The sequence below is a fragment of the Ornithorhynchus anatinus genome, chromosome 5, assembly GCF_004115215.2.
Source record: "Ornithorhynchus anatinus isolate Pmale09 chromosome 5, mOrnAna1.pri.v4, whole genome shotgun sequence".
Classification (NCBI taxonomy): domain Eukaryota; kingdom Metazoa; phylum Chordata; class Mammalia; order Monotremata; family Ornithorhynchidae; genus Ornithorhynchus; species Ornithorhynchus anatinus.
Window position 1 is genome coordinate 28,772,903 of NC_041732.1, and position 19,481 is coordinate 28,792,383.

Below are 19,481 nucleotides of genomic sequence, written 5' to 3' on the forward strand. Positions count from 1 at the left end.
TTGTTAAGCACTTACTATATGTCAAGCACTGGTCTAAGCATTGGGGTAGATACAGGTTAGTCCATCTGGACACAATCTGTCCCACACGGGGTTCATAGTCCAGATAAAGATATATTTATATTTATGTCTTGTCTTCCTCTCTAGAATGCAGGCTGGCTGTGGACAGGGACTGTGTCTGCCAACTCAATAATAATAATGATGATGATGGCATTTGCTAAGTGCTTACTATGTGCCAAGCACTATTCTAAGCCCTGGGGTAGATGCAAGGTAATCAGGTTGTCCCACGTGGGGCTCACAATCTTCATCCCATTTTCAAGATGAGGTAACTAAGGCCCAGAAAAGTTAAGTGACTTGCCCAAAGTCACACAGCTGGCTGGGAAGAGAACCCATGACCTCTGACTCCCAAGCCCGTGCTCTTTCCACTAAGCCACTCTGCTTCTCTATTGTGCTACACTGTTGTGCTGTACTCTCCAAAGCACTTGGTACAGTGCTGTGCAACTAGTAAGCATTCACTGATGATGACTATGAAAATATAAAATAGATATGTACATAAGTGGGGCATTCTGGGAGGGATGTGTCCATAGAGTGAAGATGACGCGACGGCATAAGACATAAGGGGAACTAATCTATAAGTGAAAGATGACCACCTGATTTAGAGCACTGGTTAAAGGAACAATATTGTCCCTGAAAAGTGGCATAACCATTGTGTAATGCACAAAGTGGCGTGGTGCAAAGACATAAGAATGAGAACCAATCACTTCTAAAATGTCCTGAGGTTATTCTTTGACCAAGCCTCAAAACAGTAAAAATAGAAATCATGTCATTTGTTGTACTGTACCACATTTCAAACATGGGGAAACCTTAGAGAACTTCCAGCCATGGAGGCATGCTGCTTATGTGAACTTGCATGTTTCAGAATGCAGAGATTCCGTTCCAGAGTTAATCGGAGAAATGGCTGCTTCCTTTTCTCATTATTTTTAAAGAGATGTTTTATGTTTTGGAAATCAAGAACATAAACCTTTTTGGGACTCTTGTGCTCCCTCAAGACTATTCAATGGCCACCGGAGAGTCAAAAGAATCACAGGATAGACTGGGGGGCTGCAGAACTTGGGCCCCACTTTGCCTACAGGTTTTATATAGGTCAATTAGCTTCTGCTCCAAATAAGTTTAAAGAAATTCATTTCCTAATGTAAATACATTTTTATAAAGTACAAGTTTGGTATTTCAAAATATCCAAAATTTTCATCAAAGAGGATGCTGCTTCAAATTGAATGAATGAATGAAAAAACTTCAATTTGGAGGGGGAAGGAGTGAATGAGAATTAGAAGGGGAAATCAATTGATTAATGGTATTTGCTGAGTACTTGAGTGAAAAACACTGTACTGAGGGCTTGGGAGACCATAACAGAAACAAGAACCATGTCCCCTGATGTCAAGGAGTTTGCAATTTGATATATATTGTCTTTTAAACACAAAGATATTACTGAAGGTGAATTTCCTCTATGGGTGGGTCTGTTGATGAAAAGGCCCTTGCAGGACCCAAAGTTCCAACCACATTATGCACATACAAAGACTTTCCCATCAGCAAAATATCGAGGGAATCTGACAGACAAGAAGTATTCACACATAGAGAGAGCATGAGGAAGAACTAAGATTTAGCAGGAACTAGTACAAATGTGTTCATGATGAAACAGCTGAATAAGTGATTGAATATATAAATACTACATCTGTACGTAAGTGCTGAGGATAGGAAGTGCAGAAGGGCTAAGGGTGACTGATGCAACTAGGGTGTTAATAATAATAATGATAACAATAATTATAATAATAAAGGCCCTTCCTATGTGCTACTGGGGTAAATACATGGTTCTACAGTTCTACGACTGGACACAATCACTGTCCCACAAAGGACTCACAATCTAACACATCCCTATTTTACAGATGAGGAAACTGAAGTCCAGAGAGGGTGAGTGACAGACTTGCTCAGGGTCAAACGGTAAGGCAGTGGAGGAGCTAGGATTCAAACCCAGGTCTCCTGACTCGCAGTTCCAATCTCTTTCTAATAGGATCAATCAAAGGAGATTTCCTGGGGGAAGTGATGACTTAGGAGGGCTCCAAGGACTCTGTTCCACCAGATATGCATGCGTGCGTGGGGGAAATGGGGTGGAGAGGCGAAGTGAGTTTCACACCTGGTGAACAGTATGAGCAAGGAGTCAGAGGTGGTGGAGCCAGGAACAGTATAGTGATAGAAGGTGAGCTCAAGAAGCAGAATGAGGACAAACTAGGGAATAGTGGGGTAATGCAAGCCAAAATGTAAAACAGGGAGAGCTGGTGGAGAACCCTGAAGACAATTATAAGGAGTTCTTGTGTATTGCACTGGTGACTAACGGAGGTTTTTGAGGAATGGAAAGATGACTGGAAATACCGAGAGAAGTCCAAAGAGGGGACAAAAAGGGCACTTCAAAGGAGGGTCAGAAGAGGAAGGGAAGAGATCTCTCATCTCTTTTAATAACTCTCTAACATTGTCTTTGCCTAGTCTCAAACACTGCAAAAGAGCATCTCCATTGCTGTAGTATTCAAACATTCTAGACATTTGGAATGTGATGAATTATTAATGGTACCCTACTATTTGAACATATTTTTTCTTATCAGTCCTATGCAACTGCACAGGGGAGTAGAAATGCTGTCTAATATAAATCTTTCTTTGGCCCCGTTCAACAAGAGTTAAAAAGAATGTCGCTGGAACCAGCTTCTGCACTATTTACAGGATCTCTCTTACTCTCATTTCTATCCACAAAAAACAATATAGCATATTTTGGCAGGTATAGGGGTCACCCACTTGGACAGGGTTATTTCACACCCGTTCTACAGCTTGGCTTTGTAGTGAAGTAATGATGTTTTGCTGTGTCATATTCAAATGGTATTTCGGATAGGCACCTGTCTCTCAAACTAAGACTACAGTCTGTGGTCTGCAAAAGGCTCATGAGGTTAAAAAAAAAAATCTCCCAGGTTACTATTTAAATAGTTTTTCTCTGCTGTCATCTAGACAGTTGGAAGTAAACAACTGCAATTTCCGTAACACACCAGCAATATGATCCCTTGTCAGGAGAGCCAAGAAACCATGTGATACTTCAGAAGGTCTGAGTGCCAGCATAGTGAACCTTTGGCCAAGACTGTCAATTACACTGCAGAACCTAAACACTTCACCACACACTGGTGAGACAGGGGTTAAAAAAAAAAAAGAAGGTGCCATTTGGAATTCTCTGTAGTCACCCAAGTGATGAACTTCTTTCTATACCCCATGGGGTTCTTCATTATTAAAGAAGAAAAATTCCATCCTATACTATTAGTGAGTCAGCAACAGAGAATACCAAGATGGAGGAGGGAAAAAAAGCAATATAAACAGACTGGGGTGAAAGGAAAATATGTTAATCAAGAGACATACGCTTTCTATGTCAACTTTTAAAAAGGCAGTTCAAGCTATGGAATCATTCTTTATAAGTAAGGTCCGAGATATGAGTTCTTTTGTGTTTCTGGCACCGCCCAGGACTTCTGAGAAGGATGTCTCGGTTTTTTCCATGGAAACCAAGCCACCTGGTGTGGATTTGTGTGTGACATCTGGTAAAATGGCTGCTGCTTTATAGCTGCTGCTTTAAAGAATTCTCGCATTCCCCCAAGCTTTATTTAAGGTTGCAAACCTAACATTCTTCCTTGGGCTGGATGTATCTCTAATAAGAGCCCTTCAAAAGGTAGCCCCCATAGGGAATCTGGCCCGAAAGGGAATCCTTCACAAGTAGAAATGGGTTTAGGACAGAGCAAAAGAGGGAGAGGAAATCTTGGAAAACAGGGAAATCTGGGATTGAATAAACTTTCTTATTTCCCTTAATGATCTTTATGTCAAAAATAATTGCTGGAGAGTTATAGTTCGTTCAAGACATTTTTCATTACCAGACGTCGGAGTGTGTTGTGAAGACTCCATCCTTAAGGGATTCAGGGGACATCCAGCGGACGGGCAGCAAGCCTTTACCTCCCTTTCGGTAGTAATCTGTCTCATAGATGTCTCTTGTCATGCCAAAATCTGTAAGGTAAGAAGGGAAAATCTAGACATAAGGTTTACCAAATGTCCCCAGAGAGAAATGAGTCTCACTCTGGGTAGGGAGCATGTCCATCACCTTTGTTATATATTGTACTCTTCCAAGCACTTGGTATAGTGTTCTGCACACAGTAAGCGCTCAATAAATATAATTGATTGATTTACATAGCATGCTTGTTGTGGACAGTGAACTTGTCTACCAACTCAGTTATACTGCTGTATTGTACTCTCCTAAGCACTTAGAACAGTCACACAGTAAGCCTTCAAAAAATATGATTGGTAGAACACATGGCTATTATCTCCCCTATTGAACATGACCAACAATTCTTCTAGTACTGTTGGGAGGCCAGAAGAGAGATTATCATCATCATCTGGCAGGTGGGAAAGATAGTTTCAAAGCCTGGCTTAGGGGACTGGAGTTTGACGTGTACTTGCAAAACACTTAATCATTTTTGTAATTGGAAATCACTATTAGTCACTTAATCAGTGGTATTTATTAATTGCTTACTGTGTGCAGAGCACTGTACTAAGTGTTTGGGAGAGAACAATACAACAGAGTTGAGGTGTACATCCTCTTGATTCTATTTATCTTAATAATATTGTTTTTTTGTTTTGTTCTGTTGTGCTCTGCTGTCTGTCTTCCCCGTTTAGACTGTGAGCCCATCATTGGGCAGGGATTATCTCTATCTGTTGCCAAATTGTACATTCCAAGCGCTTAGTACAGTGTTCTGCACATAGTAAGTGCTCAATAAATACTATTGAATGAACAGGGTTGGTAGACATGTTCCCTATCCAAAAGGAGCTCACACTCTAAGAGGATAAAAATATTGAGGATCAGGAGAAAACAGAAAGCCAGCTAAAAATTAAATTAAGTCAAAAAAGTCTGTGGCCTGTAAATTAATCCAAAAGTTAAGCAAATGAAAGAGAATGTTATTAGTTTCAACTGCAACAAAAATATAAAACAGCTCCCTTTACTAGGAATCAGACTTGCTTACAGAAAAAAAGCACCTTTTGCTGAAAATATAGAGGAAAATAAAGTAAAAGTTTATATTTAATGTGTTCTTTAAACACTAATAGTAAATCATAACCTAGATGGTTAGGGCTTAAACCTATGGAATAAATCCACGGTCCATCGCCTTTATGACCAGTATTTTCAAAATAAAAGGCAGTCAGTTGAAAGGAATCTCCTTCCATAGGGAAAATAAAATTAAAGTTTATATTTAACATGTTCTCTAAACATTAATAGTGAATCATATTCTAGATGGTTTGGGCTTAAATTTTTATGGAATCAATCCATGATTCATCTCCTATATGACCAGGCTTTTCAGAATGAAAGACATCAGTGGAAGGGCATCTCCTTCAACAAGAATAAATTATCTGTGAAACAGTCAGAATTCCAGGGGAGAGGGAGAAAACTTAGGTGGAGCCAGGAAATAATGAGAGAAGTGAATGAAACTAGCAGATGAAGGTGACCAAGGAGTCTACTCTGTAAGATTGTTGTGGGCAGGGCATGTGTCCTTTTATTGTTTTATTGAACACTCCCAAGAGCTTAGTACAGTGCTCTGCACACAGTAAGAGCTCAATAAATATGACTGACTGACAAGGAGTAAAACTGGGATTGATGCCACTGGATCCAATGCTCCTGGGAGTCAACTGAGACAACATTCACTTCTATTAGTCTCGCCAATATTTTCTCCCAAGGCATCTTAAGCCTTCTACCTCCATACTCCGTACAAGAATTCTTCAGGAAACAACAAAATCATATAGCAAGTAATGTCACTCCATTACCTACTCTCTAGCCTGTTAGAGACTGGTCTTAAAAGGATAGGTGCACCAAAACTTTTACTTCATAATTTTTGGAATCCATTCATCTACATAATTTTGTGTTAGCTCACTAATTCAATTTGAAATATTTGTACTACAACAAAAAAAATTAAAGTGGAAACATTGCTTAGGGGTGTAATTATTTAGGAGATCATTATGGCCTATTAGGAAAACAAAACATTTACAAACCAGAGCTATTGTAAAAAGAATATAAAATTTTGTTTTCTTCCAGTATAAAGGAAAGCAATAGATTGAGAGACTATTTCCTAATTCATTATTTTAAAGTGAAATGCAAATCTTTCCAAAAAAAAGGTTTTATATTCCAGAATACATATATTTTTATGAACATATGAAGCATATCAAAGTGACTGCCTTGGCTTAAAAAAAAAGCTTCTTACATGCTTTATTATACACATTTAAAAAGAAAACAAAAAATGGTCTAGATTACCCGAGGCATTTTAATTAGACGGCAAACAAACAAAAAAAAGGTTTTGCCTGGAATAGGGTAATGAAGAGGAAAGAGATAGTTTTACTATCTCAAGTTGCTGCTAAAGGTTGGTGAAACCAGTTTGGGGCATTTTTTATGGTATTTGTTAAGTGCTGACTATGTGCCAGGCACTGTTCTAAGTGCTGGGGTAGATACAAGATAATCAGGCTTGACAAAGGCCATGTGCTACTTGGGGCTCAGTCTTAATACCTATTTTACAGATGAGGTAACTGAGGAACAGAGAGGTTAAATGACTTGCCCAAGGGCAGACTAGTGGTGAAGCTGTTAAATGACTTGCCCAAGGGCAGACTAATGGTGAAGCTAGGATTAGAAGCTAGGTCCTTCTGACCCCAGGCCTGTGCTCTATCCAGTAAGCCACACTGCTTCTCAGCCCTTTAAATGCCATCAAGATAATGTGTGCAGATTTGCCTTTAATATCCATTTTTCAAGACTCAGATTTTCTATCCAAGTTGAAAAATTTAAAGATATCTTAAAGATGACCATGAGCATTGTTCTAGTAAAATGCCTCAGAAGAGAAAAAGATGATTAAAAGTTGGATTTTAGACTGGGAAAATCATCCAAACATTAGCAGGATTTATATCTACTGTGTACGTAAAATTCACTTAATTAAAACATCAACTTGTGCACTAACATCTCCGAGCTACTAGGGCTACCCCAAGTACCATTTTGTGATACTCTGCATACAGAGATACTGAAAAGAATTACTACATAAGCAGCAATTAAACGTGACATACTTAAACATACTCAGTGATCAGATTAAAGGGAGAACAACAAACAAACAAGAATGAATTAAAAAGCTGCTTTTGAAAACCCATTTGTTTGAAGTGGGAAAGGCAAAGGGGACACACACCTCCAATTTTGACAGTGAAATCTTCAGCCACCATGCAATTCCTTGCGGCAAGGTCTCGGTGGACAAACTTATTGGCATTGAGGTAAGCCATACCATCGGCAATCTCTCCAGCCATCTGAATCATCTTCTTTAAAGTTGGAGGGGCCTGGCCTGGATTATTCTGATTGATATTAATAACATCTGAATGTGAGAAATTAGGGATTTGTACCCACCCGAAGTCTTCAGCGCAAGCAATATGATTTTTCTCAATCTGACTGCCACAAGCCAGTCTACTAGGAAATCAGGGCTACTATGAAAGTAATATATTATTATGTAGACCATAGCATCTGCTTAGTGGTAAAAATCATGTGCGCATTCTCTCTCACCACATCAATATCAGCTACAAAGAGAAACACCAATTAGCACTCCTTTATTCTAGCACTTTCTATTTTGGGGAGATACCAAAATGTTTAAAGTGAAACAAGTCATTTTTGGTATTCAGAATTCTATTTTACTCAGGTTCCCAGAAATGCATGTCTATTTTAATCCAAAGGTTTACCACTTTCAAACTACAACAGGCGAGATGACTCTACAGATGGGTTGAAACATTTGTTATATCTCTGTAACTGCATTTGGGAAAACCCCATGGATGTCCCAGACAAATCTCACACACATTCAACTATCAAATACATTTAATTATCCATTCAGACCGATAGACATACTTTTATGTGATTAGCCATTCTCTACACACCCACTTATACCTGGGCTTCTGATACTACTGTATTTTTGCTCCTGTGCAGAAATTGATATTTTGTACAGTTGCTTTAAATTCAGTTTCTCTTATCAAACATGCGATGTTAGATTATTATTCTGTCCTAAAGCAAAGCACCCATTCAAGGCCACTGAAAATGGGGAGGGAAGGGGAATCCCATTTTTACCAAGCAAGACTACTACTTATGCTACCCAAATGCTTTCACTTTGTGGATCAAAGTTAAAAAAACTGTTTTGGTTCAGAAAAGGAAAAACACACAAATAATCAAGTAAATCTGTTGATATTTCTTTTTAGTCAAGGGTCACTGTTGGGTCCGAATTGCCCACCGCAAATATTAAAGTTCCCAGGTCCAAATATTGCCTAGTAACATGTACTCTGCAACTCTAGTGAAAAGGGCTCAGATGGCTTCAATGTTATATATAATGAGGGAAAGGATCCCATGCCCCTAAAACAATTTAGGTCATGTTTCCCTGCACTGTTTCCTTGCAGTCCGCCAAAAGTGGTGCCAGATTGGAAAGTCTGTGAGATTCTGCCCAAGTTTAGCATTGAAGGGACTTGAGAATCAATTCTCCAACTGCCCCCCGGAGGGGTAAGGGGAATTTAACACTCTCGACTCACATCTACTTTTCATAGAAAGTCATCGTAGTTCCAATTTTTTTTTTATTACTTCAATCAGAAATGCCAAATCAAAAACCTGGGGTCTTAAAAACCCTCAATTCCATTGTTTTTATAAGATCCTTATATTATTTTTCTCTTATTTCATGATACTTTTTTTTAGCTTTTGGGCATGACTAAACATGTAAGTACATGCCTGAACACCTGAGAGACTAACATTTAGCTTAAACCCAGAGTATTAGTAGTAGTATTTAATGAAGAATGGTAAATCGTAATTGATATCACAAATAGAAAAGACATTATATGGGATCTGATTTAAGTAACCATTGGGTGGAAACACTGGGTGAACTTATTGGGGTGAATTGCTGTTCTCTTTCAGACCTCCTGGAAAAAAGAGAGATATTATTCAAGGCAGAAAGAACCTCTTGGACAAACTGTTTCAGTGACAACTCTAGTGAACATTACACATGGCAAATGGGTTACAACCAAAATGAGGGGAAAGTAAAACAGGGGCTCTGAAATGTTAGCAAATAGGCCCTGCATTTTTAGCCCAGATATTAAAGAAGTATGTGGAGAGAACATGGAAGAGAATGTTCTCCTTACAAACTCTCCCTTTACAAGGTCACAAATTCTTGTGATTCAAATGGATAACCCTTCACTATCTTTATTTGCACTGACTCCTTCCTGCATAGCAGGAGTGTGAGCTGTCGCAGTCCATGGGGCGGGGGAGAAGGGGTGTGTGTGTCTGTGTGTGAGTGTATGAGAGAGAGAGAGAGAGAACTAAGAGAGAGGATAGAGAGAAGAAGAGGGAATGGGGGAAAGTAGACAGAATACTTCGAGGGCTGGGCTTGACTAGGGGAAGGCTGGAAAGCCTGGTTTCAGCACCAATTCTGCCTTCAGCCTAATAGCAGTGCTTCTCTCTGGCAACTCAAGACCACTAAGAGTGAAGGAACCAGAGACTGAGGAGTTGACTTTAGCTCTTTATGTACATTTTTCCCATTAGATTGTAAGTGATCTTAGGGCTTAGGGCAGGGATTGCTTCTTATTCCTCCTTGAAACAATCAATCAGTGGTATTTATTGAATGTTTCTGTGGGAAGAACACACAGAGCTTGGGAGAGTATAATACCACACCGTGCCCAAAGGGAGCTCAGAGCACAGAGGGGAAGAGAGATATTACAATTAACTATGTATATCACATAAGTGCTGTGGGACTGAGGGAGGGGTGAATATCAAGTGCTTAAAGGATAGAGAACCAAACTTATAGGCATGCAGAAAGCAGAGGGAGTATGGGAAATGAGGGCAAAGATCACTTCTTTCACTTCCTTCAGTATGTCCATCAAGATTTTAATATAGTTTTCTACCCTTAGAAAGGTGCTCAGTAAGTACAGTTAATGATGGTGATACTGGGAACATTCCTGGATCGAACCAGTCAGGGTAATTAAAAGCAAGGCACCATCCATCACTAACAATCATCCGGTTCAGAGTGGTTTGGGTAGAAATGTGAAGATGCCTCCAGCAGCAGGGGCTTGGCACCCTTCGGGGGTGGGTGCAGACCCATTTTTAACACTGACATTCTCAGGTTGTAAGCTATCACCCCAGGGTGGGCTTGGTTACAGGCTGCTGCCCACTGGGTTGTTTGTCCTGGCCAGCAGATGCACATTTTAAGACCAAAGCCTGTGTATGTTCACCCCCACCCAAGCCTCCCAGGCATTGCACACACACAGTCTGGTATAAATATAGTGAAACCACAATGAACAATCCTTTGGTGCTAAATTCAAGGGAGTGGTAGGCTTTTACATTTTCTTTTGAAGTGGCAAACAGGGAAATGCCATCAAAGTCAGAGGGAACAGAGTTAGCCTAGAAGAGACACTGGCATAAGCTGCCATAAAGGCACTGCTTGGCAGCTGGCATAGGGCATAAAACATTTTAAGAAGCAGGAAGTTTTAAATAGAATCAGGATGGTAGGTATATCCAAAGCCCAGTCCAACCAAATTAAAAAGCTAATGTGCCACTTCTGATCAGTGATATTTACTGAGCGCTTACTGTGCTCTAGACGGTAAACTTGTTAAGGGCAAGGAATGTGTCTGTTTATTGTGATATTGTACTTTGCCAAGCGCTTAGTCTAGTGCTCTGAACACAGTAAGTGCTCAATAAATACGACTGAATGAAGCACTGTACTAAGCGCTTGGGAGAGTACAGTCCAACAGAGTTGGCAGTCAACAGCCCAAATGTCACTGTGATATCACTAACAAGCATTTACCTAATATTTTCTATTATCAGTTGTCCCCCACTATATCCATATATCCAGAAAGGTTGACTGGTATAATTTTCCAATTTTTCAGCTTCAGCCAGTAGCAGACCTGATACCTAGGACTTTTTGCACTTGAATTTACTAGTCTGCACTTGCTACTCCTGAACCACGCTAGTTCAATGAAAACATGTGAGAAAAGGGTATCATTTAATGGGGCAGAGTTCTGTTTTCTACCTCAAACCACAAGCAAAATAAAATCTAAGCAAAAAATCAGACTTGATTGGAGCCCTCTAAGAGAAAATTGGTCAATCTAACCATATGGTAATAGGGACCTGTCCTATTATTATAAGGACATCATGAGATAAATAACACCACTTGCCTAGAAAAAAAAATGTACTGGTGAAACAACCCAAGAGCATGTTTTTGCAAGGAAATAGGTAAGACTTCATGAAAATACTTTCCAGCTTGTTTCTGGGTGGAAAAACACCATTTTTTTGCTACAGGAGATTTCTGAAGAAGGGATGACAAAACAGTATTATAAAAACTGACCTCAGTATCCGGCCTCAGAGATCTGAGATAACTTTTGAGATCTCCACGTGTCATCAATTCCATAATAACCAATGTGGGTTGACCTTGGGACACAACTCCAAGCAACCGTACCTTGAAGGGGAGAAGGGGACAATGACATTTAAAATCTAAAGGTCACAAAGTATCCATATCCTCTGCTCAAATTACCTCTTGACTTCCAAATGACAAGGTTAAAGGTGTTAGCTCACTAGCCTTTGGAAGGCAAGGACTAGGTCTGTTTAACCGACTCTGGTAAACACCATGGGCAGTTGAATGTTTACTGATGATGAGAAATGAATACATGAAGATTATGGAAAAACATGAAGATGGTGCATCAAACCAAAACATATGGGTGAAGAAGAGTTTGGGGAGGTGACTGCCACAGACAATTTTTTCCCTGTTTTAGGTCACAATATCAACAAGCTACAAAATATTTTCTTCTTACCACATGGTGACAATTGAACTCCTTCATCACCGAAGCCTCATTGAGAAATTCAATTCTTTCCCTCATGCTGGCAGACTCGTTGACTGTTTTGATGGCCACTCTAGTTTCAGGTTCATCCTTCACCACACCCTTAGCAATTCCTTCATACACCATCCCAAATGAACCCTGTCCTAGTTCTCGACACATGGTGATCTTCTCTCGAGGGACTTCCCACTCATCTGGAACGTACACTAGAGATGGAGATAAGGAAGGCATTGACATTTTGCATGGTATCACAACTTGCAATGAGAATAAGGTACTGTAATTTGACCAGGATTGTTGTATTTATTGCAATCTAGGGGGCATAGTAATGTCAGAAGAAATACTGTTATTCTGCCAGAAAACCTAAACCAGATGATCTTGAGGGGCAGGGCAAAAAGAAGAATAATTTCTTAAATAGAGCATTATTACTACTCTCCACTGGGTCAGCAGACCTCCACATTTCTCAAATAATTACTCCTTATGTGCATGCTAACCATCACTGTAAGAATATCTATAAACCCCCTCAATCAGAGGCCAGAAGCATTAGGTCCTCTTGAGATGTATTTTTCCTTTCTTCACACAGAACAACTATAGCAAGGAGAGAGAATCACCAAATGGCATATCCAGCCTTCTTCCACATGGATGAAATCCAAAATGGTGGAAAAGTACTAGACTGCTTTCTCCTCTTACAACCCCACAAGTCTCCCATAAAAACAGAAAAGATTGAAGGAGAATCAACAATGGGCAAATAGCTATGACAGATATTCAGAAGATGTTTCGGCCACAAGACAGTCACTGAAATAATAATGATGGCATTTGTTAAGTGTTTACTATGTGCCAAGCACTGTTCTAAGCACTGAGCACTTACCCATTACTGAATTAATCAACCTAATTATAGCTCCCAAACCAGATCCCAGTGGTAGCACAAGAGATTACAAAGGGAGCATACAGAGATGACTAACTGAACCCAACCACTACAAAACTGGGAGGGAGGGAGACAGGGAGAGAGAGAGAGAAAGAGAGAGAGATAAAGGACTAGTAGACACAGTTCTGACTAGGCTACTATTTGGCACCTTGAGCTGATCAGGACAACTTGACCCAATACTTACCTTTTTGGGGGTCAGATGATGCCAACCTAACTTTTAGGAAGTTAGTTGACAAATCGTCCAGTAAATTACAGCCATCGTGCTAACCCAGAGTTCCATTCTTCCTAATCTGAATCTTCTTAAGAGGGGACTCAGAGGTTGAAAAAATGATGGGGGATGGAGTCTGGATGGCTGCACCTTACGTTGGATCATTTCAATCTGAGCTGCCTTTGTTATGTCTAGGCCAAAGCCATTAGGCTAAGTAAAGGCTCATGTAGGGTTATATCAGGAGACTACAATGAGTTTTTTGAAGATGTGCATTTTCCCAGTGCTTTGGAGAGATCATTGTCAGGGAATTAAGGGGCATCTTCCCCAAAACACAGATCTATTTGGATAGGGCACAATGCAATAACAGAGTGAACAATTCTGTGCACAGGCATGGTGTTCATTAACTAAGAACTATAGCACAGTGAGCTACTGACACAGTGTGACCTACTGGAAAGAGAACGGGCTGGATTCAGATGACCTGGGTTCTAGTGGGCTTCACACTTAACTGCTTTTGACCTTGGGCAAGTCACTTAATTTCTCTGTGCTCCAGTTCCCTCAGCTCTAAAATGGGGATTAAGACTGTAAACCCTATATGGGACCGGGACTGTGGCCAACCTGAATATCTTGTATCTACCCCAGTGCTTAGAATAGTGCATGGCACATAGTAAACACTTAACATATACTATAACAAAAAAGCACATTTTCCTTAAAGCAGGGGTTGGTAACAATGTTTAACCTCAAATTATAAGAAAACTGAATGCCCAAGTGAGTAAGCAAAGCCCAGGTTTTCCACATTTAGAAATTAATTGCTAGGATAACTATCTTGCTAGAAAAAAATCAACTGAGCGCATCACAGTCCTAAGTACTATATTTACATTTTAGTTGCAGCTAGAGATATATCTTAGTGACCAAAAACCTGACTGAATTTATTTACACATCTTAATCTCAAATTTTCCTATGCATAAATTCAACTAAGTAATATACAGAAAATTAGAAATTTCACAATTACTTTTTATACAATTCAGGATAAAAATGCACACTGAGTCTTACATACCATAATAAGAACTCTACAATAACTCATGATAAAAAAAGTATAGGTTTCCCTTGTCAAACCAGGGGTTAAGGTCCTGAAAGTACCCATGGGTGGCAAAAACTATGGTTGGTAAAGCAAAAGACTTCTCAAAGAAAGGGGTAATTTCACATTGGTGAAATAAGATCCTTGTGGGTAGAGATTGTGTCTACTAAATCTGTTGTATTGTTCTTTTCCAAGTGATTAGTACAGTGCTCTGCACACAATAAGCACTCAATAAATACCATTGATCATTTGATTCAAGAAGATTTGTGGAAATGAAAAAAAAAACCACCTTATGTTTCAGGACTATTTCAAATAGGCTGTGCACTCATTTGGTACTTCTGAGGAGTCACAATGTTTGACTTTTGTAATATAAAATACAGAAAATGTTTTGTCAGTAAATTTAACGTAACAGTCAACTTTAAATGGTTACAAAGAAGTTCCCCTTTGATGTTAATGGCACACTGATTAATGGAGAAACACTATGTGTCCTAAGTGGCCAAGATCAGCAGGTTTAAAATGACAGGGAGGGCTATTCACAGTGGTGGAAAATCTTAGTTATTCAAGCTGTATTCCTTGGTAGCCAGAATGATATTAAGAAAATTTAGTGTGTATTCTCAAAACCACATTTGGAAAGGGCCACAAGAAATTATAGTCTTGCACTGCTTATCTCAAAAATCTGTTTTATATTTAATATGTTTTTAATTGGCCATAAAACCTGGTGTTAAAACTCATTTAAAAGGTAAACTCTGAAACCGACAATCCCATTCCTGTGTTCCCAACCACCCCAATATTTCTGAATTTAATTATTTGACGTGAAAACAACTTTTATGTGAAAACTCTGTAAAATTTAACCAGTAGCAATGAGGTACACCATGTCATCAGCATTTTCCCATTGAAGAAATACAGGGTGTTCTGGACAACAGCTCATTTGCTGAACAGTTTGTAGTGAAGGCAACTTTATAAAAACTTTTGAACAGCAACCTCATTTAGCATTTCCTGAGGCAGGCTGATTTTGCTTACCAAGCTTGGCAAAGAATGTAATGAGCTAGGTTCAAATCAAATCAATCAATCATTTATTGAGTGCTTAGTGTGTGCAGAGAACTGCAGCAAGCATTTAGGAGAGTAATAATAATAACTGTGGTATTTGCTGAGTGCTTACTATGTACCAGACATTGTACTAATCACTGGGGTGATTACAAGCAAATTGAGTTGGACCCAGTCCCTGTCCCACATGGGGCTCATCCCCATTATACCGATTAGGTAACTGAAACACAGAGAAGTGAAGCGACTTGCCCAAGGCCACATGGTAAACAAGTGGCAGAGATGGGACAAGAATCCATGGGTTTCTGATTCTCAGGCCCTGCTCTACCCACTATGCCATGCTGCTAGAGAGTTGGTAGATATGTTCCCTACCCATAATGAGTTTAAGTCTATAGGTGGATACAGACATTATGTAAATAAGTAAATCACGAAGCTGACTGCATTCCAACCAGTTGTAAGATCTTCAAATTCGGCCCAGACACATTTTAACATCAGCCTTACTACACACTTGCTGTCAAGTACCATTTAGGGTACAATGAAATTCAACCCTTGCTAATAAAATTCATACTTTTTTATGGCATTTATTAAGTGCTTACTATGTGCCAGGCGCTATACTAAGATTTGTGGTAGATACAAGCTAATCAGGTAGGACATAGTCCATGTCCTGATGGGGCCCACAGTCTTAATCCCCATTTTACAGTTGAGGTAACTGAGGCACAGAAAAGATAAATGACTTGCCCTAGGTCATGCAGCAGACAATGATGGAGCTGGAACTGGAACCCAGGTCCTCTGGCTCCCAGATTCATTCTCTATCCACTAAGCCACACTGATTCTTTTCCTTCTATAGTGAAATCAAATCATCAATGGTAAACTTCCTCATTTTATTGAGATGCCCCAAAACATGCTCCACACCTCCATAGCCTAAAAGTATCAAATTCCATCTTCTGGGCTTTGTTTTACTCCCCAAAAGACTGGCTTCTCTTCTTCCTCACATCATTCAAGTGTGGTCTTGCATATATATAGCAGGATAAGCTACAGGAACACTTGCAATCTCTCCCAAATAAATGATTCTAGAAGTTATACTCCCAATAGACTAGCTTCTCCTCTGCCTCACATCATTTAAGTGTGCTCTTGCCTGGCACGTAGTAAGCACTTAACAAATACCACAATTATTATCTAGTGCAATTAGCTAGCCCTCCAGGGGCGAAAATGGAATCCATTTGACTTGGGACCCATCTTCCATTTATTTTGTTCAATTTTCTATATCCGGCAGGGCATCAAGTCCACCTTTAGAATTGCTCTTTGGAATTCTCAGAACAGATAGACATTGTGCCCTGATCCACTGTTTGAGCCTCACACTTCACACTTAACCAATCTGCTCATCTGCAAGAAGCTATTACATAAAGGAAGATGGGAAATATGAAGAGATCAAGTATTTAGTGAAATACACATCCAGCTAAAACTAATCCAAACAATTTTCATATAAGATATTTGCATTCTGGCAGTTAGCACAAATTTCAAGTGTTAATTGGCTTATGCTGCTCATCTACCGTGGTTTATAGTAGATCCCAGTTACTTCAAAGATAATATTGAAACAACCTTAATCTTCAAGGATCTCTATCATCTGAATGCAATTAGACACATGACTCCCTCTAAGACTGTGAGCCCCATGTGCGAAAGGGACTATGTCCAACCTGATTAACTTGTATTCACCCCAGCGATTAGTACAGTGTTTGACACATAGTGAGCCCTTGATAAAAGTACCACAACTGACCATAACTGTCATTGGAAGAACACTTCCCTATAAGTAGAGAACAAGCACAGAACTGGTCAAGGCTTTCATATTAAATCACACTCTTTCCTTAACCTGGGGTAGGTAGTGAGGAGTTTGCTTCACACCATATGAAACTAAGTGTACTAGGAGCTATGAATTGTTTCATCCAAAGATCGAGACATTCCATTTTCATACATGTGGGAATGTATTTATTCACTACTTACCATCAGCAGCACTGAAGTACTCTGGATTTACAGATGCATACAATACACCATTCCCTAATCTGTCACTGTTTCTGTAAAAAGGGAAAAATGCATTTTTTAAAAATTCCAACAATTTTCACACCATTTTCAATTAAACTTTTGATTTGTTTTATTTGAATTCATTGGCCAGGGACAGGGAAGAGGGATTTAATGAGGCAAGAACAGCAGGTGACTTAGAAAAGCTCCAGTTATAGACTTTACATCAAACAAGCTTGCTCAAAAATCACTTCAGTAAATCCCCAGAATTGGAGGTAACATAGTGTGATTGCCAAATTGGGGCAGAATGGGAGGGGAGAAGTTAGAAAAGGGGAAATTTGAAATGCTCAAACAAAATTTATAAGGGTTTCAGGAAGGATATTCCCCTCTTCTTTTTATAAAAGTTTTACATGGGGGGATTAAGGAATGGTGAGATTTAGCAATAACTTCAGAGCTCCTAAATTTCCCAATCTTATGAAGACCAGATGCATTTCTGAAGACACTTAATTGGTCTAGGCTTTCCAAGAATAAAACAAAAACAAAACCCCATTTGTTTCTTTATTTCAATTTAAACTGCCCTCCATTCTAAAGGAGGGCAGAAATGTCAGGTGGGAAAAAATTGTCCGATCACTTGAATGCACTGGGCACTATCTAGAAAGGGTGGGGCTTCTTCCGAACATGGAGCTGGAATGCTTTCTCAATGATATCATGGGAAATTAGCAGATGATTCATTATTTTTTTCATTTGAAGGACAGTATATATGAAGAGATTGTTTTAAAAATCAAGGAGAATATATTCCCTCTTTATAGGCACTTAGTCAAGTCCTCTAAAATATTTCTGAAATCTTCCCTTGCCCTCTATTCCTCTTCAAAGAGTACTCAGCTACCTAGTTGCTGAGTTTAAATGCTGAAATTCTAACAATACATTACTTTTCATGAACGCTCTTACCTTTTTTTGTTAAAAACATATAGCATTATAAGCAACCCTCCAACAATCAGCAATACTGCAATGGGGAGAGCAATCATCAAATGGAGGAAATTTTCATAATCTGGTGCTGTGAAAAACGAGGAAAGAATGTTTGTTAAATGGCTTCAATGATTTGATCAGTTCATGGAATTTTATTAACTGGATCTATCTTCCCACGCAAAACCTGTTCTGTCCCTGACCTTCCTATTACTATAGACAGAACAACCACGCTCTGGCATTATCCTCAACTAATCTTTTAATAATAATAATAATAATAATAATAATAATAATAATGTTGGTATTTGTTAAGCGCTTACTATGTGCCGAGCACTGTTCTAAGTGCTGGGGCAGACACAGGGGAATCAGGAAGTCCCACGTGGGGCTCACAGTCTTAATCCCCATTTTACAGATGAGGTAACTGAGGCACAGAGAAGTTAAGTGACTTGCCCATAGTCATACAGCTGACAAGTGGCAGAGCTGGGATTTGAACTCATGACCTCAGACTCCAAAGCCCGTGCTCTTTCCACTGAGCCATGCTGCTTCATGCTGAATCTTTTTCATTCAATCTGTCACAAAATCCTGTCAATTCTACCTTCACAACAACCATAGAATCCATTCTCTCCTCTCCATCCAAACTGCTACCATGCGGATCCAAGCACTCATCATTTCCCACATTCGTTCATTCAATAGTATTTATTGAGTGCTATGTGCAGAGGACTGTACTAAGCACTTGGAATGTATAATTCGGCAACAGATAGAGACAATCCCTGCCCAATAATGGGCTTGCAGTCTAAATGGGGGAGACAGACAGCAAAGCAAAACCAAACAAAACAAAACAACATCATCAAGATAAATAGAATCATAGAGATATACACGTCATTAACAAAATAAATAGGGTAATAATATATACAAATATGCACAGTGCTGAGGGGAGGGGAAGGGGGAAGAGCAGAGGGCAGGAGAGGGAGGAATGGGGGAGGGAGGGGGAGCAGAGGGAAAGGGGAGATCAGTCTGGGAAGGCCTCCTGGAGGAGGTGATCTCTCATGAGGGCTTTGAAGACGGGAAGAGAGTTAGTTTGGCAGATGTGAGGAGGGAGGGCAATACAGGACAGCGGTAGGACGTAGGCCAGGGGTCGACGGAGGGACAGGCGCAAACGGGGGACCGTGAGGAGGTGAGCGGCAGAGGAGTGGAGTGTACGGGGTGGACAGTAGAAAGAGAGAAGGGAGGTGAAGTAGGAGGGGGCCAGGTGATGGACAGCTTTGAAGCCAAGAGTGAGGAGTGTTTGTTTCGTGTGAAGGTTAAAAGGCAACCACTGGAGGTTTTTGAGGAGG

At 39.8% G+C, this 19,481-nt stretch overlaps 1 protein-coding gene across 1 annotated transcript in view; it reads right to left on the reverse strand.

The window, feature by feature from the left end:
* IGF1R (insulin like growth factor 1 receptor) overlaps positions 1 to 19,481 on the reverse strand; it is a 322,256-nt gene that overhangs the window by 14,051 nt on the left and 288,724 nt on the right. The window contains exons 14-19 of the mRNA XM_029066648.2: positions 18,133 to 18,238; positions 17,170 to 17,240; positions 11,902 to 12,131; positions 11,439 to 11,549; positions 7,272 to 7,431; positions 3,945 to 4,074 (exon numbers count right to left, since the gene is read on the reverse strand). Coding sequence (XP_028922481.1) covers positions 3,945 to 4,074; positions 7,272 to 7,431; positions 11,439 to 11,549; positions 11,902 to 12,131; positions 17,170 to 17,240; positions 18,133 to 18,238 — 808 coding nt within the window. The remainder of the gene's footprint in view (positions 1 to 3,944; positions 4,075 to 7,271; positions 7,432 to 11,438; positions 11,550 to 11,901; positions 12,132 to 17,169; positions 17,241 to 18,132; positions 18,239 to 19,481) is intronic.